The sequence below is a fragment of the Mizuhopecten yessoensis genome, unplaced genomic scaffold (assembly GCF_002113885.1).
Source record: "Mizuhopecten yessoensis strain PY_sf001 unplaced genomic scaffold, ASM211388v2 scaffold10327, whole genome shotgun sequence".
Classification (NCBI taxonomy): Eukaryota; Metazoa; Mollusca; class Bivalvia; order Pectinida; family Pectinidae; genus Mizuhopecten; species Mizuhopecten yessoensis.
The window spans coordinates 229825-245749 of NW_018408491.1; the positions used below are offsets into that span (position 1 = coordinate 229825).

Sequence of the window (15925 nt, forward strand, 5' to 3'; positions counted from 1 at the left end):
GGATCGCCTGCATTTGTAGCTTTAACGGAAGATTTCCTATTTCCAAAACAAGACTTGTTGTTTTCGGTTACTTATATAGTTGTTTAACCAGACAAGTAGTTTTCCATGTATACATGTACCATGGTTTGTTAATTTTACATTCAGTCCCTTGTGCCACACACGATCGAACGCTTTAGAAATATCATAAAAAATACCTAGACAGGATGATTCCATTTTGTCAATATTTTCACATAATGTATGATATATTTCAATTATTTGATGAACAGTAGAAAATCAGATTGGTATTTATATATCAGTGAATTTTCCAGCAAATAATTATTTAAGTATTTAATAACCAAACGTTCGAAAACTTTCCCGATAGTACTGTACTTAGTAGTGCTATTGGTCTATAATTTGCAGAATCTTTTTTTATCACCTTTTTTAAATAATGGCATAACTAGAGCAAATTTCCACTGTTTCGGAAAGATACCAGTTTCCAAAGAAGATCTAAATATTAGAGATAAAGTAAAGGGATTTATTTGGAATGCCATATTGGATTAGCAGCTAGCACTTCCTCACATGACGACGTAAGAAGCCTATGGCAAAGCCGTTTTGGTTTTTACCCATTAAAAACAGATATCTGCATATTTAAGATAGATATATCTGTAATATTGAAATAAACATATCTGTATTTCAAATACCAATATATGTATTTATGATTACAGATATCTGTATTTAAATTTAAGATATCTGCATCTCAATTACAGATATCTATTATTTATTTGCAAATAAAGATATCTGTATTTTAATTACAGATATCTATGAATATTTTTTTTATATATTACGGAAGAATTCAAATTGAAAATGTGGTGTAATATGTAAGCATGGAAGTAACTGGAGGTACTCGTTACACACCGTGACACATTTTGAGCTGACGTGTGATTAGCCGCTTAGAACAATTGAAACAGAAACTAATTTCATTCCTTCATTATAAAATACATTATGAAACATATTTCAGCATGCATCTTTAACATATTATATAACATGGATAATAACTAGCTTAAGAACTGTTAGTATAAATCAAGTATATTTTCTTATTTGCTAGAACGTAAGCGACAAAAGCCGACTGTCAAAATTTGAAACTATGGGTGTTCGTGGAAGGTCCAGATTTTTGCTGTTTTCAACATATATTCTAAGTTTCGTCGGTATTTTGTTATCTCTATACGCTTATTATGTGGAGACATCGGCAGAAAAGGACAAGTCATTCAAGGCCATGTGTGATTTCAGCGAGAGTGTCAGCTGTTCCAAGGTGTTCACGTCCAGGTAAGAACTCACTTGACAGGTCGACCAGGGCAACACGTAACGTTACGTTTCGTGAGGCAAAATAGTAATTACGGCGTGTGTCATTGAATCAGTCTGTTGACGTCATACACATACTACACGTAGATGCCGATGAACTTTACTACCGACACAAACAGTACTACAGTACTGTAAGGAGATTGCGTGGGTTCAGGATTGCTAAGGGCTAGTACAAGCCAGTACAGTCTGTCAATTGAGCTGTTTCGATTTTCTAAATGCTTAACGTTAGCGTAGGCAAATTCACCCTGTGACGAAAATGCAGTATGACGTCATAATACATAAGATGTGACTAACATCACCCTAGTCTTTAACATGTAGTTAAAGCCTTCAAAAAGTTTGACAAGATGTTTATGAAAATGACGATCAGAAAATTGGATAATTCATTTTCCATTTTTCTAGTTCTTTATTTAGAAAACAACCAACGAGCAGTATCTTTTAAAAAAATATTGTTAACGTCTATCATTCAGTCATCTTACAACACTTTAATTAAAATACCATCTGGAAATTTTCCAAATTTATTCTGAAAGAAATTGTTGTCGGCCTGAAAGTACTGCTGTACAATCGCATGATGACTGCAAGCATAGAGACCGACAGTAACCAAAGACTGATTTGATTAAGTTTTCAAGTCCCATTTTTTTTTTTTTTTAATTTGTCAGTTGTTTCCTGTTTATGTGCAATTAGATTGGAGATGTACATATGATAAATTATCCAAAATATGGGGGGTGAGGTGGGGGGGGGGGGGGAGACGACCATTTATAGCCCTGGACTTCTCATCCGGACCCGATGAAAAACATAATTTTGGGTATCGATTTGTAAGTTAATATTTGTTCAGGACTGAATCTTTGTTGTGATGCATGAAAATTGATCTCATCTCATCCGATCCCAGCCATCTAAGTATTCAAACAGCATTTAAACCAGTTTCTTCAAGTTACCGAAAATTAACTAGAACAAAGTTGTGAAGAAAAGCCACTTATTTCAATGTAAATCACACACACATTCGGAGTTGTCGTATCAGTACGACTTGTGTAACATAAACATACAAAATATTACATTTAAACATTTTCATTACTTGCAAATTAGTGAAATGTTTGAAAGTGGCATTTTTGGACAAATTATTAACCGAAACTCACTAATGTGATAACTTGCCTGCACTCTCGTTATTTGTATAGCTATATGTATAATGCTCTTCCTCCAAACATTGTCTCTTACAAATATGAATGACTTCAAATCAGGGCTGAAGAAATACCACATCAGCACATGTAAACAGATACCCCTTTGTTTCTCATTATTTTTCTTTTTATATGTTATTGTTATACATATTTCATAATGAGGATCTCCCAACACGATTTTTAGTCAATATAGTCTTTTTGTTCTAGTTTAAATTATTTCTGTGTTTCATTATATTGTCTGTTGATGTCATTGACACTCCACGGGTTATGCTCGCTTACATTCTCTGCACCGCTGGATGTGACCTACCAAATTGACGGCATAAGCACCTATATCTATTTGACATACACATGTGATGTCTCCCGATATGACCGGGAATCTCCCGATATCGAGCATCAAAACAGCCATCCCCAGTTCCTCCCTTTTTGACATTGCGATCTCCCTATCATAATAAATTCCGTTATCCCCTTTTGTCACCCCAAACTTAAGAAACTTGAAAATAATTAATGCTGTAGTGCAAAACCTGTCTCCAGTGAGCCACCAACACAAGAAACCAGCAGTGACCACCCGTGTTGTTACAGTAATATAATTTAGGTATTTCAAATGCTTTAATATCTCAATGGTGATAATCAGGAGCACGGGCAGCCCAGACTTATCGAACCCGATCACATCACACAAGGATTCAGTTTAGTTGAAGCTGCTTTTGGATCATTGTTCAGCAATTATTCATAATAGAAGGTGATGTTGTAATTGGAAGTATTTTGACATTTGTAGCTGAAATTAAACATGTCTTCCTGATCATTTAATGCAGATATATGGAATCAAAATGGGGCAAGCACAATAATTATCTTCAAGAAATTTTAAGCAATATTTATATCTTGTTAGCTTAATAGGTGTTTACCCCCACCCCCCACATGACAGTTCTTGGCATAATAATAAGACTTTGGAAGTATATATGTAACTTCAATTATCTATTTCTTAAAAAAAGTCAGCGAATTATGAGTACAGTAACCTAAATTTATCAAAATATCTGGACTGGAAATGAATAATATTCAACAATAAATGTTTAGAATAGCTATTATATTTATTGGATAATAAATTAATATTGGTATTGTTTCTGATGGTGTATGTCTTTTATAAAATAAAGTTGATAAGAAAATTACCAAAACAACTATGAGAGATGATGGCAAAAACATGTATAATACATAGCTGGTTTCTTAGACTTCTGTCTTTAACATAATATTTATTACAATATACAGATATTAAATACATATATAATTGTCCAGGTTGATGTACCTTTCATGTTACAACACAACATTTCGCTAGATGTCTGCAGAAAGACTTGAGCATTGTTTATGTGTATGCAGCCTGTTTACGGTGAGCTATTGCGAACGCCTTTTGTTCATCGTCGTGCGTAAGCAATCACATTTTCCACTTCTCAGCAATTGCCTGTCAGATTTTGATGATACTTAGTGGTAATCATCAGCATTGGTTGGGATCAGAATCTATGAGAGGGACTTTATAATATGCTGATAATGATGTGTATATTTTGTACATTTTTTACAAATTATTGTCGACAGGTATGGAAGGGGCTTTGGACTTCTCCAGTATATTGTGGGACATGACAGTCCGCTGAACCAACCAAACAGTGTGTTTGGTATGATGTTCTACCTCATGCAGATCGTCTGTGGTGAGTATGAATGCATATATACATTTATTCAATCTTTGATTATCTTCCCTTGTATTAGCATTAATTTCACTTTGTTTTCCAAAATAAAATAATTCAATTATTCTAAAATTTAATTCAAGACCTGATAGTCTGATACAAAACTCACATTCATTTTTAGGGGTCAAACAATATCCCTATGTCCATTTTCAAAATGAAATTCTACACAAAGCCATTGAAACGTTCACTTTGATTAACGAGGGGAAAAAATCCTGTGTCTTTCCTGTATAGCATATAGTTTCACTTTATTCACCAGAAAGAAAGAAAAATTCCTTATGCACAAGCTGAAAATTAGGAAATTTACTGCTTTCCAGTATTATTAGCTCACCTGGCCCAAAGGGCCAAGTGAGCTTATGGCATGGTGCGGCGTCCGTCATCCGTCCCTCATCCGACGTCTGTCCGGCGTCAACCTTTTACTTTAAACAACTTCTTCTCAGTAGCCAAAAGGCCTAGGGTGATGATATTTGGCCAGAAGCATGCTTGGATGAAGGGCTACCAAGTTTGTTCAAATACATGACCTTCATCAATTTTAAAGGTCACAGGGGTCAAATATGTTAAAATCTTTAAACAACTTCTTCTGAATAACCAATTAAAGAAGCCTAGGATGATGATATTTGGCCAGTAACATGCTTGGATGAAGGGCTTCCAAGTTTGTTCAAATGACCTTGCCTTATATTTAAGATCACAGGGGTCAAATATGTTAAAATCTTTTAAACAACTTCTTCTGAATAACCGAGAGGCCTAGGGTTATGATATTTGACCAGTAACATGCCTGGATGAAGGGCTACCAAGTTTGTTCAAATAAATGATCTTGACTTATATCTAAGGTCACAGGGGTCAAATATGTTAAAAACATTTAAACAACTTTTTCTGAATAACCGAGAGGCCTAGGGTGATGATACTTGGGCAGTAATATGCTTGGATGAAGGGCTACCAAGTTTGTTCAAATAAATGACCTTGACTTATATTCAAGGACTCAGAGGGCAAATATGTTTGAAATATTTAAACAACTTTTGAATAACCAATAGGCCTAGGGTGATGATATTTGGCTAGTAGCATGCTGGGATGAAGGGCTATAAAGTTTGTTCAAATGAATGACCTTCATCTTTTTTCAAGGTCACAGGATCAAATATGTTCTTAACCTTTAAACAACTTCTTCTGAATAAACAAGAGGCCTAGGATAATGCCAGTAACATGCTGGGATGAAGGGCTACTAAGTTCAAATGAATGACCATGACATATATATTTTAAGGTCACAGAGGTCAAATATTTTTAAAACCATTGAATGACTTCTTAATAAGCAAAAGGCCAAGGGTGATGATACATGTATATTTGGCCAGTAACATGCTGGGATGAAGGACTACCAAGTGAATGACCTTCGCCCATATTCAAGGTTACAGTGGTCAATATATGTTTAAATCTTTAAATGATTTGTTCTGTATAACCAGAAGGTCCAGGGCAATGATATTTTTCCAGAAGCATGCTGGGTTGGAAGACTATAAACTCTGTTCAACCTAATATTATAATGTCCTTGTTCGACATTCAAGGTCACAGGTGTCATATGTTTATACATCTTTTAATAGGTTCTTATGAATGAAACACTGATATTTTGCCTGTAGCTGTATTTTAGTCCACTTTTAAGATTACAAGTGTGAGATTAATACCAGGTGAGCGATGCAGGCCCATTGGGCCTCTTGTTATAAAATAGGACCAATACTGGTATCTAAGGCTATGTTCTGTGGTTATAACTTCTATTTTCAATATGTGATTATCTCCCCTTGATCATGTCCGGATTTAAAATCTGACTTTCTATCATCTTTTTGGCATCATTCAACGTAAAAGAGTGACTTGCCTTGATTCAGGTTTAAGTTATTAAGTTGATGAAATTATACAATAATCTAACTCTTAAGATTTTTTTTAAGACAAATGAGACACACCTGAAGATGAAGTGATTACAACTATACCTATTGAATTTATTTGAAGTTCTTTCAATATACATGGCATGTTGTTCCTGTGTTTCTTTGATTGCTTCAAATGTCCCTCTATTTAATAATTTATTGTAACACTGACCAAACCCTGGTTTTCAATAAAAGGAACTTCCTGTAGGAGTTAACTCAATCAGTGTTTGATAACTGCTGCATCAACTTTGCAAGCTATCTGTTAAATGAAAGGAACACAATATTGTATTTGTGAAGATTCTTCTGGTTCCTGTTCTGGTTCTTCCTGTTATAACATGTAGGCAGGCTGTTAATCTTAGATGAAGATATCTTGTTAAATCTTGAAAAGTTGAAGTATTCCTGCATCACCCAAAGAAGGTGTACCATGCATTGTACAGCAGTATATGCATATTGTCTTAGTAAGGGGAGACACATGATTTTATTCACAAAAATTGATCTCGAGTTTAAGGATCCCTGTACACATGTGCCACTACACTGCAATTTTTCCTGCAGATGTATTTACATGTAGTCACCTCCCTTTAATTTTCTTTTCGATATGAGTATATGACTGTAGTACAGTTGGGCGAGGAAACTTTTGTTGACCGGGAAGCCCCGTCAGTTAGAGTGAAAGTATAGTAATCTGGAGTCAAGGGTTTGAATCCCAGTCTAGCACAGCTAAAAAAAAAATACTCTTGTTGAATACAGTTTGTTTCTTTCACCTTCATTACTTTTGTCATAAATTTCTCAAAATGTATGATTTTCTTTTCAGAAATTATTAATCATAGCTGTTGTTATGATGGAAAGTTTCTTGTGTGCGTATAGTTGTGATTTTGGAAGTGGTACGGGGATCTGTAAAGATCTGTAAAGTGGTACGGGGATCTGTAAAGATCTGTAAAGTGGTACAGGGATCTGTAAAGTGGTACAGGGATCTGTAAAGTGGTACAGGGAACTGTAAAGTGGTACGGGGATCTGTAAAGATCTGTAAAGTGGTACAGTTCCCCGTACCACTTTACCGATCCCTGTACCACTTTACATATCCCTGTACCACTTTACAGGGATCTGTAAAGTGGTACGGGGATCTGTAAAGTGGTACGGGGATCTGTAAAGTGGTATGGGGATCTGTAAAGATCTGTAAAGTGGTACGGGGATCTGTAAAGTGGTACCGGGAACTGTAAAGTGGTGCGGGGATCTGTAAAGTTGTACGGGGAACTTTAAAGTGGTGCGGGGATCTGTAAAGTTGTACGGGGAACTTTAAAGTGGTGCGGGGATCTGTAAAGTTGTACGGGGATCTGTAAAGTCGTACGGGGAACTGTAAAGTGGTGCGGGGATCTGTAAAGTTGTACGGGGATCTGTAAAGATCTGTATAGTGGTACGGGGACCTGTAAAGTGGTACAGGTATCTGTAAAGTGGTACGGAGAGCTGTAAAGTGGTACAGGGATCTGTAAAGGGGGACGGGGAACTGTAAAGTGGGACGGGGAACTGTAAAGTGGTACGGGGAACTGTAAAGTGGTACGGGGAACTGTAAAGTGGTATTGTTAGGTTGTCTTTCCTGTCCTCTTTCTCAAGTTTTATTTTCATTTCAGCCTCAAGTGTCCTACCTATGTTGACCACCGTACAGATTATAACGGGAGTGATGGCTAACTTTGGTTCAGTGTATCTCGCCTACATTCTCTACTTCATCCTGGAGGACTTTTGTGTCGTCTGTGTATCAACGTATGTCGTCAACGCCTTCATTTTGGCCTGTGCATGTTTGAAGCAGAGGAACTACAACTCGGCACAAAAAACAAAGAGGAAACACAAACAGAGCTAATAATTGATGACACGCAAAAACAAAAAGAAAATCCATTTCTTTCATAATATATATTTGTATGACTGCATGTTAGTGCATTTGAATGATAAATATTTGATCAAAAGAATGTAAAAAAAAATCTGAGTAGGCTGCTTTTTATTGTGGTTGAATTTAGACCACGGGTATACAGAAAGAGAATGGCAGACTGCTCCCTAGGTTTAAGCCATACTTGCCAACTTTTTTTAAAATTTCCACGGGGGAGATTGTGCACACTCAGAAATAAGTCCATATATTGATATAATGTATGTATGTACACCGTAGGGAAAAATATCACTTATAAATGACTTCTTTTAGATAAAAGCATTGGATGTTAAAGCTCAATTTTAGGGTCCAAAATTGGGGAGTCTCCCTCGAAAAAAGGGGAAGTTGGAATGTTAAGCATTGCACAATCATCATTTAGTTTGACCTTAGTTTGACCTTTAGTCATTTAAGCTGGGGTTTTTTGTCTTTATTTTCTTGTACTTTGTTTTTAATTCTAATGCTTTTCACTTTCTGCCTTGTTGATACATCTGTAGAGGGGATGCAGGGAAGGACATGCAGGGGTGAATGAGGCTGAACAAGTTAGTGCAGCGAGCAGTGTCAAATCTGTTAATGTTTTATATATCTCTCAAATTAAAATAGCAAAATTTGTATTGTTTATTAGCTCATTCACCCCTACATATTTTTAAATTGGACTTGCCCAGTCTTTCTGGGGGGGAAATTTGATAAATGTGACTTCAGGGGAAAATGGGTTAATTGCTTTCATTTATGAAGGAAAATCCTAATGTAACTTATTTTTCTATTTGCGTTGGATTGTATTGAGGTGTCCTCCAAATAGTATGATACAAACAACGAGAATCGCATTCAAATAACTTTTTATATCTTACAAAGATTTTATCCCATGTTTTCAAAATTAGCCATTTTAAGTTTGAAATGTTTTGCAAAACATGTATTAAAAATACGTTTATACCCCTATCGACAAAAGGTAGGGAGGTAAAACTGGAATCAGGGTTTCAGTCTGGTTATCTGTCCATGGATGGAAGCTTGTATGACATGTCGCATTTATGAACTTAAATTACTGCCACTAAACTTCCCAACCTGTTTTTATGAAACTTGATACACAGATAAAATCAATACCTTAGGTTGTATTATGCTTGCAACTTACCCGTATTTATTATGTAAACAGTTTTGTTGCAAGTTATATATATTTATCTAAAGAATAATGCTTTCCTGATTTACCAATACTTAGAACAAATGATAAGTGCCTTAGATTGTGAGATTGAAATCCATTTTTGTCCCTCACCCATTCCTTCTCCACAAGTATTTAATGTGCCCCTTTGCTTATTTTTTGTTTGGGTGGCAAAGTAAAAAGTTTGTCTGTGGTTTTCAGGGTTTTTGGAATTCAAATTAATGACAAGATTGTATGTTAAATGTAAAATCAATATACGGTGAAAAATCATTCCTTCGGTTTGCTCAATTTCTTTTCAATTTAAGTTTGACAGCTACTGTTTTATTTCATAGTACTTTGTGTCAACATGAGAATAGGAAGTCATCTGAACTTAATTTCTCAATCAAAATATCCTTCATAAAATGTTCTATTTTGTAAAATTGAAGAATAACATGCATTAAGGTAGTAAATCATTGCAAGTACAATCAATAAGCACAGTTGACAGTTGTTATTTAAACCTTTATCTTTAATTGATTTTGAAAAATCAGGAGACAGATCATTTGTTATCATACCAGAAGAGTAAGTAAATCTGCCGGAAGCATTTAAATTTACTTTCCTGTCAAATCTTATATATAGCAATTATAAATGATTTGTTAAAGGATTTTATTGATTTCTGGTATTGATTTATACTGCTGGACTAAATTTGAACGATTGTGTCAAATTGTGTCAAAAGGAACTATAAATACATTGAGCATACAACTCTGTTGAAAGGTAATGAAAATAGACACCGTAAGAAATATGCATCTAAGATATTGATTCATGGATCAGAATGTTATTAATTGAAATTTATTTGTTTTGAACAATTATGGAACAAGTTTTATCAACTTGTATTAGTCAATTTTGTTCCCCTAGATGGAAATGCACAAGAGGTCCTAATGTGGAAGGAAACGGGGGTATGCGGAAAAAATCTGCACGGTGAGGGTTATGAACCCCTAGCCTTCCAACGTTATGTGTACATCCTCCTATATTCCAGGGTGTTTATTGTATCCATATTAGCATGTTTGATAGTATGTTAACAAACTTTGTTATTCTGTCAGACTATCATAGATGTATTAATTGTAACAAATAGGGTTGTAAACGGTTAATTAGTTGCTCGGTCGGAAGACTGTGAACTATTTAACAAAATCAATAACTTAATAATCGAATATTTGTTGGTTGATTGATTACCAAACAGACCAAAACATGTTACGTCCTTAAATGACCATGCTTAGCTGTTAAAAGGGCATAAAACACAAAACAAACAACAACAAAAAACTGACCGATTGACTGGTTACTCGGCTGGTAATAAGTGTTTCAAAACTGTTACAGTTTTATTGATTTTTTAGTATGATCACTACTTCTGGCTGAGAATATGTAACAAATGCCTTCATTCTGGTTTTTGTGTGTGTGATTTTTAACAAGCACTCTAGCTCTTCAATAATGCTCCGCACATCAAGTGCAATATAGTTTGTGCAGTATATTTCGTAATCTGATTTTAGGGAGTGAAAACAAAATGAAAAATTACTTAAAACTAACCCTTCAATTATTGGTTTGATGTAGCTTATTTGTATTCAGTTCTTGTTGTTTACTTTATCGATAAAAATAATTCAGGATAAGAAATTGGATTTTTTGCAGACAGACTCTAGTTTTTATATGTAACCAGTGACTTGTAGCAGCTCTTACAGATGGAAGTGAGATATATAGAATTCAATTTTCCATGAGATTAATTTTTTTCTAACTTATAGCTAATAATAGGTATTAAAAAACAACTTCCATTTTGCATTAATAGCCATATGAATGCCAAATGGAATGCAACAAATTTAACACATGCTTAATGGAATTTGGTTGAATGAAGAAGTTTTTAATATCTTGTTAGCAATAAATTTACTACTGTGGGAATTATGGTTTTTTTTTCTCTCTTTTTAATTTTATATTTTTTCTCTGTTTTCTTTTTTTAAGCAGTACTTTATGATGAAATTTTTCTTTTTTTAAAGAGTGAAACATTTGAAGGTTACATATACCAGCCATAAGTATTTTGTATAATGGCTTTAGGTTTTTTGTATTATTAGAAAGAAAGCGAATATGTAAATATATTTGAAATACTACCGTATTTTCCCAATCAGAAATATACAGGTCTCTGAAAACATGGAAGAAAAAAATCATGGAGCTCTGTGCTATTATTATATTGATTTAAATTTACCTCTGGCTAAACTTTTTATTGTCATACCACTATTAAAAAGAATGTATTGAAAAAAGTATGCCACACCAGGAATTTAATTCCATGGCCACACCCACCGTGATTGGTGCATAACATAATTCATAAGTACATGTACTATGAGATTACAGAATTGACAATGTCTTAACTGCTTGATATACTATTTTAAGGTAACAGATGACCTGCAGACACGAGAAAATCATATTTCAACACATTTTTGTTACTTTTTGACAGTTGTCTTTTTCGACAATTTACTGTAAAGCAATGAAAAGAATTATGAAACAAAATCTGATTAACACTTGTTGCCTAACAGGGCTGTTTCGACAGAAGAAACAAGATCTATTCCTGTGAAAAATAGGCTGTTTCACAATTTGAATAAACAGTTTGTTTTGAATATATCCTGAACTATAAGAAACCACCATGACGTTTTAAACGTTAATGTAAGGTTCAAATGCATTTTTTAAAAACATTTTAAATAATATGCAACACAGTTCCATTCAAACATTTTCTCTCACAAGCGCTTCACAAAATCATGGAATAAGTTTGAACAGAACTGTATTTCATACAATCATAAATGTATTTTAAAATCCATTTCAACTCCTTAATGTACTTCACAGAATTTAAATTTTATTTTATAAGGTAAATGCTATCAGTATTAAGAGTGATATTTAATACATCATTTGTAAAATACAGTAATTTGTAAAATACAGTACATTGTAAAATACAGTACATTGTAAAATACAGAATACAGTACATTGTAAAATACAGTACATTCAATTGATGAGTTGTATTGATCGTTAGCACTCGATATTTACTGAACGATTTGTGTGCAAGTACAGTCAATGGCAATATCCTCTGAAGACATTCATGGTGTTATTCTTAGCTTAAAATCTGTCGATCGTACCACAAAAGAGACAATAGAATTTCGTAGAAACGTTGAAAAATATGTAACAAGCATATAAATAATGAACAGGTAAACAAATCAAAATATTTTTTATGTCAAACAGGTCACATTTTTCTATTCCACCGATCATTTTGAAAAGAATAGTTAGCTTTTTGTGTATTTTAATTTTGTGAACTTTTCTTAAGATACCGATGAAGAAAGATTATGGCTTCATATAAAATCTTCTAATTCACAATTTTGTGAAAGTACCAGATTGTATTATAGCTGTATGCAACAGAACAGGTTCTATTCAAGAAATCCCTCTGTATAGCATAATTAATAAGTATAGATCATTATTTAACTGGTGTGAAATGTTTGACGGAACATTTTGTTTTGGCAAGTTTTGAGAAAAATAGAAATTCCAAGACTTGAAAATTTATATTGATATCCATGTCAATCATTATCATTATTATACATGAAAAGAACGTATGTTATTTAAAAAATAAATCATATCAAGTTAAAATGAACAATGTGTGATGCAAGTAGAATTCCATACATCCTTTTGTAACATGCATTTAGATGATACTTGGTATAGAGTGATATTTATGTGGCAGTGTGATTGTTCAATGCAAGAGATATAAATCTACCTTAAGCTTGTGAATGCATACAAGATACAAGAAACTTTATTTAACGTCGCATACAGGTAAACAAGGAACATTAGCTCTTGAGAGCTATTATTGCGACAAACATATGTAAAAATAACAATAACATATTATATTACAAGTAAAGGGAGATAATCACATATATTAATAAAAAAACACCAGTAATAATCATCAAAGAAACAGAAAGTATACATATCCCAGGTTTGTAAGTGACTGGGAGTCCCCTACCTACAAAGACCCCCGGGATATATATAAAAAAATAGTGTTAATATATGAAAAGCATTAAATGTGATCACAGATAAGTAGTATTCAGAATAGGTAAATAGAAGACATAGTTAATAGTGAATGAATACTTGAATATCACACAAGAATTACTAAGGACTTAGGATTAAAACACTATGAAGTGTAATATACATACAATGCTAATGTAGCAAAGAACAAAAATTGACAGAATATGCACTATTATAGTGTGAATTTAAAATGATACCGAAATCAATTAACAAAATTTATCAAGTTTTGTAAAATAAAATGCATGGTTACAGTACTGAACTGGGTCGATCGTCGGCAATATGGTAGCTCAATTGGTAGAACGTGCGTCTAAAGTTTCAATGGTCCTGGGTTCGAATCGCGTTATGGCTGTGTATTTTGCCACTGTTACAAAATTGGTGCTGTAAATAGGTTTCAAACCCAGGACTCTCCAAACTTTTCCAGACACTCTACCCATTAAACTACCTGGTCACTGAGATTGAGCCAGTCCAGGTCAACAAAACATGTGACAATTTTAGAGGCAGAAGATGTCAAAGTTCCGATGGATAAACATGCATTGTATATTAGAATATTAGAAAATAAATGTATGTACTTTTTATCATTTTCAGCAAAAAGAGAGTGCAAAAAAACAAATGTCAATGAAAAGGGTTTCTGTATTTGATATTGTGACAAAAGATATGAAATATTCGTTGTAAAGACGTACATGTTTTCATACAAACGATAAAGACAATCACTTATACAAAATGTATATATGTATGTGTATGGGAAGGGATATATATATTAATTTTTTGACATGACCAGACGTTAAGCTACTTAACTTGTAGACATTGCCATTTCATTACATTTACGTATATATTAAGTGCCATTTTTATTTTTGATTGCAATAAATTACAGTGTTATATAACAATAAATAGTTCTTTTGAAATAGTTGTGGACAAATCATACTGTTTATTGTTTAAACAACCATACAGTGCCTTAAGACATTCTATAAATTTATTTGAAAGGAAATTTTCACTTATTCCCCAACAGCTTACAAGGGGGGAAAAACGAAACACTATATTTTTTTATTTTTTTTTTATTTTTTTTTTTCAAATCAAGATAACTTGCCCGTTCATATTTTGTCTTCAATTTTTTTTTTTTTTTTTAATAATCATACTTTATTTATTACTATACTACTCGTGTTGTCATGTATTGTAAAATTGTTTATGTTGGTCCATGTTATATTAATATTCACACCAGTTCAGGAACGAGAGTGAATCCTGAAAGGCAGTACACAAATGGTATTGTATTATATTGATTTCATGCTTTGTTATCTGTTTGGTATGTGTTTACGTCTCAAATTATAATTATGCTACATTAATATTTTCAGTATGCCAGCCAGTATGTCTTCATTTTTGGGCATCGGTAAGACTATTTTTGATTATTTTCATGTTTCTTTTTCAATTAAATAAACGTTTTTGAAATACCATATTGTGTTAATGGTAATCACTAATTGATGTTAACGTTAACAATGATTGCTGATAATGCACCTCATTTGGTTAGGCATCCTTTGGTGTAAAACACACACTGGACATGGAGTTAAAATGTGTGTAAAACGGAATTATAAATGTTCACGCAGTTCCTTAAATGCAGTTACTTGAATTTTAGTGGCTAATTCATAATAAGATAGTTATTTGCAAATATATTTTGTTGTATCAAATTGATTGCAGCCATTGCGTTAGCTGTTCGAAAGTACTGACAGTAAACTGAGATTGATGATGATGATGATAGCCGAAAATCCGTCGTGTGCCGTCTGCCATCCATCGACATCTTATAAGGAACTAAAATATATTTGAACTGTAGTTTGGCGGATGGGGATGGTAAGCAAATAAGGATTGATCGACCTTTTTCAATTGAATGAACATTGAAAAAATGCTGTTCAATCCTTATATTTACATTCTAAATTTTTAGTTATTATCGACCTAAACAAAGATATTCCCTTATAAATTCGACATTGAATTGTCTGTGTCGTAAGTCCAAACGAGATTCCTTGAACAGCCTAACGTTAACCAAAACATTTGCTTCTACCGTTGTCTTTTGTTAATCGAGGTGGGAGGAGCATCTTCAAAATGACGCTGATCTAACATATTGCATTCATAGACCCATGAACGCAACTTCTTATGGTTATGCTTATAGAGGAACTTGTAGTGGAAATGTAAATAGACTTGTGTGAATGGTTAACCTTTACCCGTGTTTTGAAGGACTAAGGGGCCAAATACTTCAATCAACAACTTAAGAAACATACTGCACGAAGTAAAAACATTTACTCTTGTTTTGCTGGAATGATAGTCAATTAGCAGTGTTGGAGTAAATGACATTGTGCTACTTTTGAAGTCACATGGGTCAAGTATGCTTTTGAAGAATTCAAACGCCTTCTTCAATTTTTCAAAAATCTTAGCGTAATGATGCATACTGTAAAGTCGATTTTTTTGCGTATGGAAATGTTCACATTGTGACCTTTTAAAATGATTGCGCTATCAATAGTTTTGAATTCTATATATTATATTTATCTACAAAATAATATTTACGTGTGGATATTTGCACGTTAAGTTACTCTACGGAATAAATGGCGAAACTTTTCAACTTCAAAGTATCTTTTATAACTTCTCGGAATGCGTTGACTCGACCTCAAGGATACAATGATCAAATGTGTTCG

At 33.6% G+C, this 15925-nt stretch overlaps 1 protein-coding gene across 1 annotated transcript; it reads left to right on the plus strand.

Moving 5' to 3' along the window:
* Positions 1–1101: 1101 nt before the first annotated feature.
* On the plus strand, positions 1102–13041 carry LOC110460140 (vitamin K epoxide reductase complex subunit 1-like protein 1). Its single transcript, XM_021512877.1, has 3 exons — positions 1102–1302; positions 4086–4195; positions 7752–13041. The coding sequence occupies exons 1-3, from the start codon at positions 1124–1126 to the stop codon at positions 7976–7978; spliced, it is 516 nt and encodes a 171-aa protein (XP_021368552.1). The 5' UTR covers positions 1102–1123; the 3' UTR covers positions 7979–13041.
* Positions 13042–15925: the final 2884 nt, after the last annotated feature.

Coding starts and splice junctions, on each gene's coding strand:
- LOC110460140 (XM_021512877.1), top strand. CDS start 1,124: ATGGGTGTTCGTGGAAGGTCCAGATTTTTGCTGTTTTCAACATATATT. Junction 1,303..4,085: donor TCCAAGGTGTTCACGTCCAG/GTAAGAACTCAC, acceptor TATTGTCGACAG/GTATGGAAGGGGCTTTGGAC. Junction 4,196..7,751: donor CCTCATGCAGATCGTCTGTG/GTGAGTATGAAT, acceptor TTTTCATTTCAG/CCTCAAGTGTCCTACCTATG.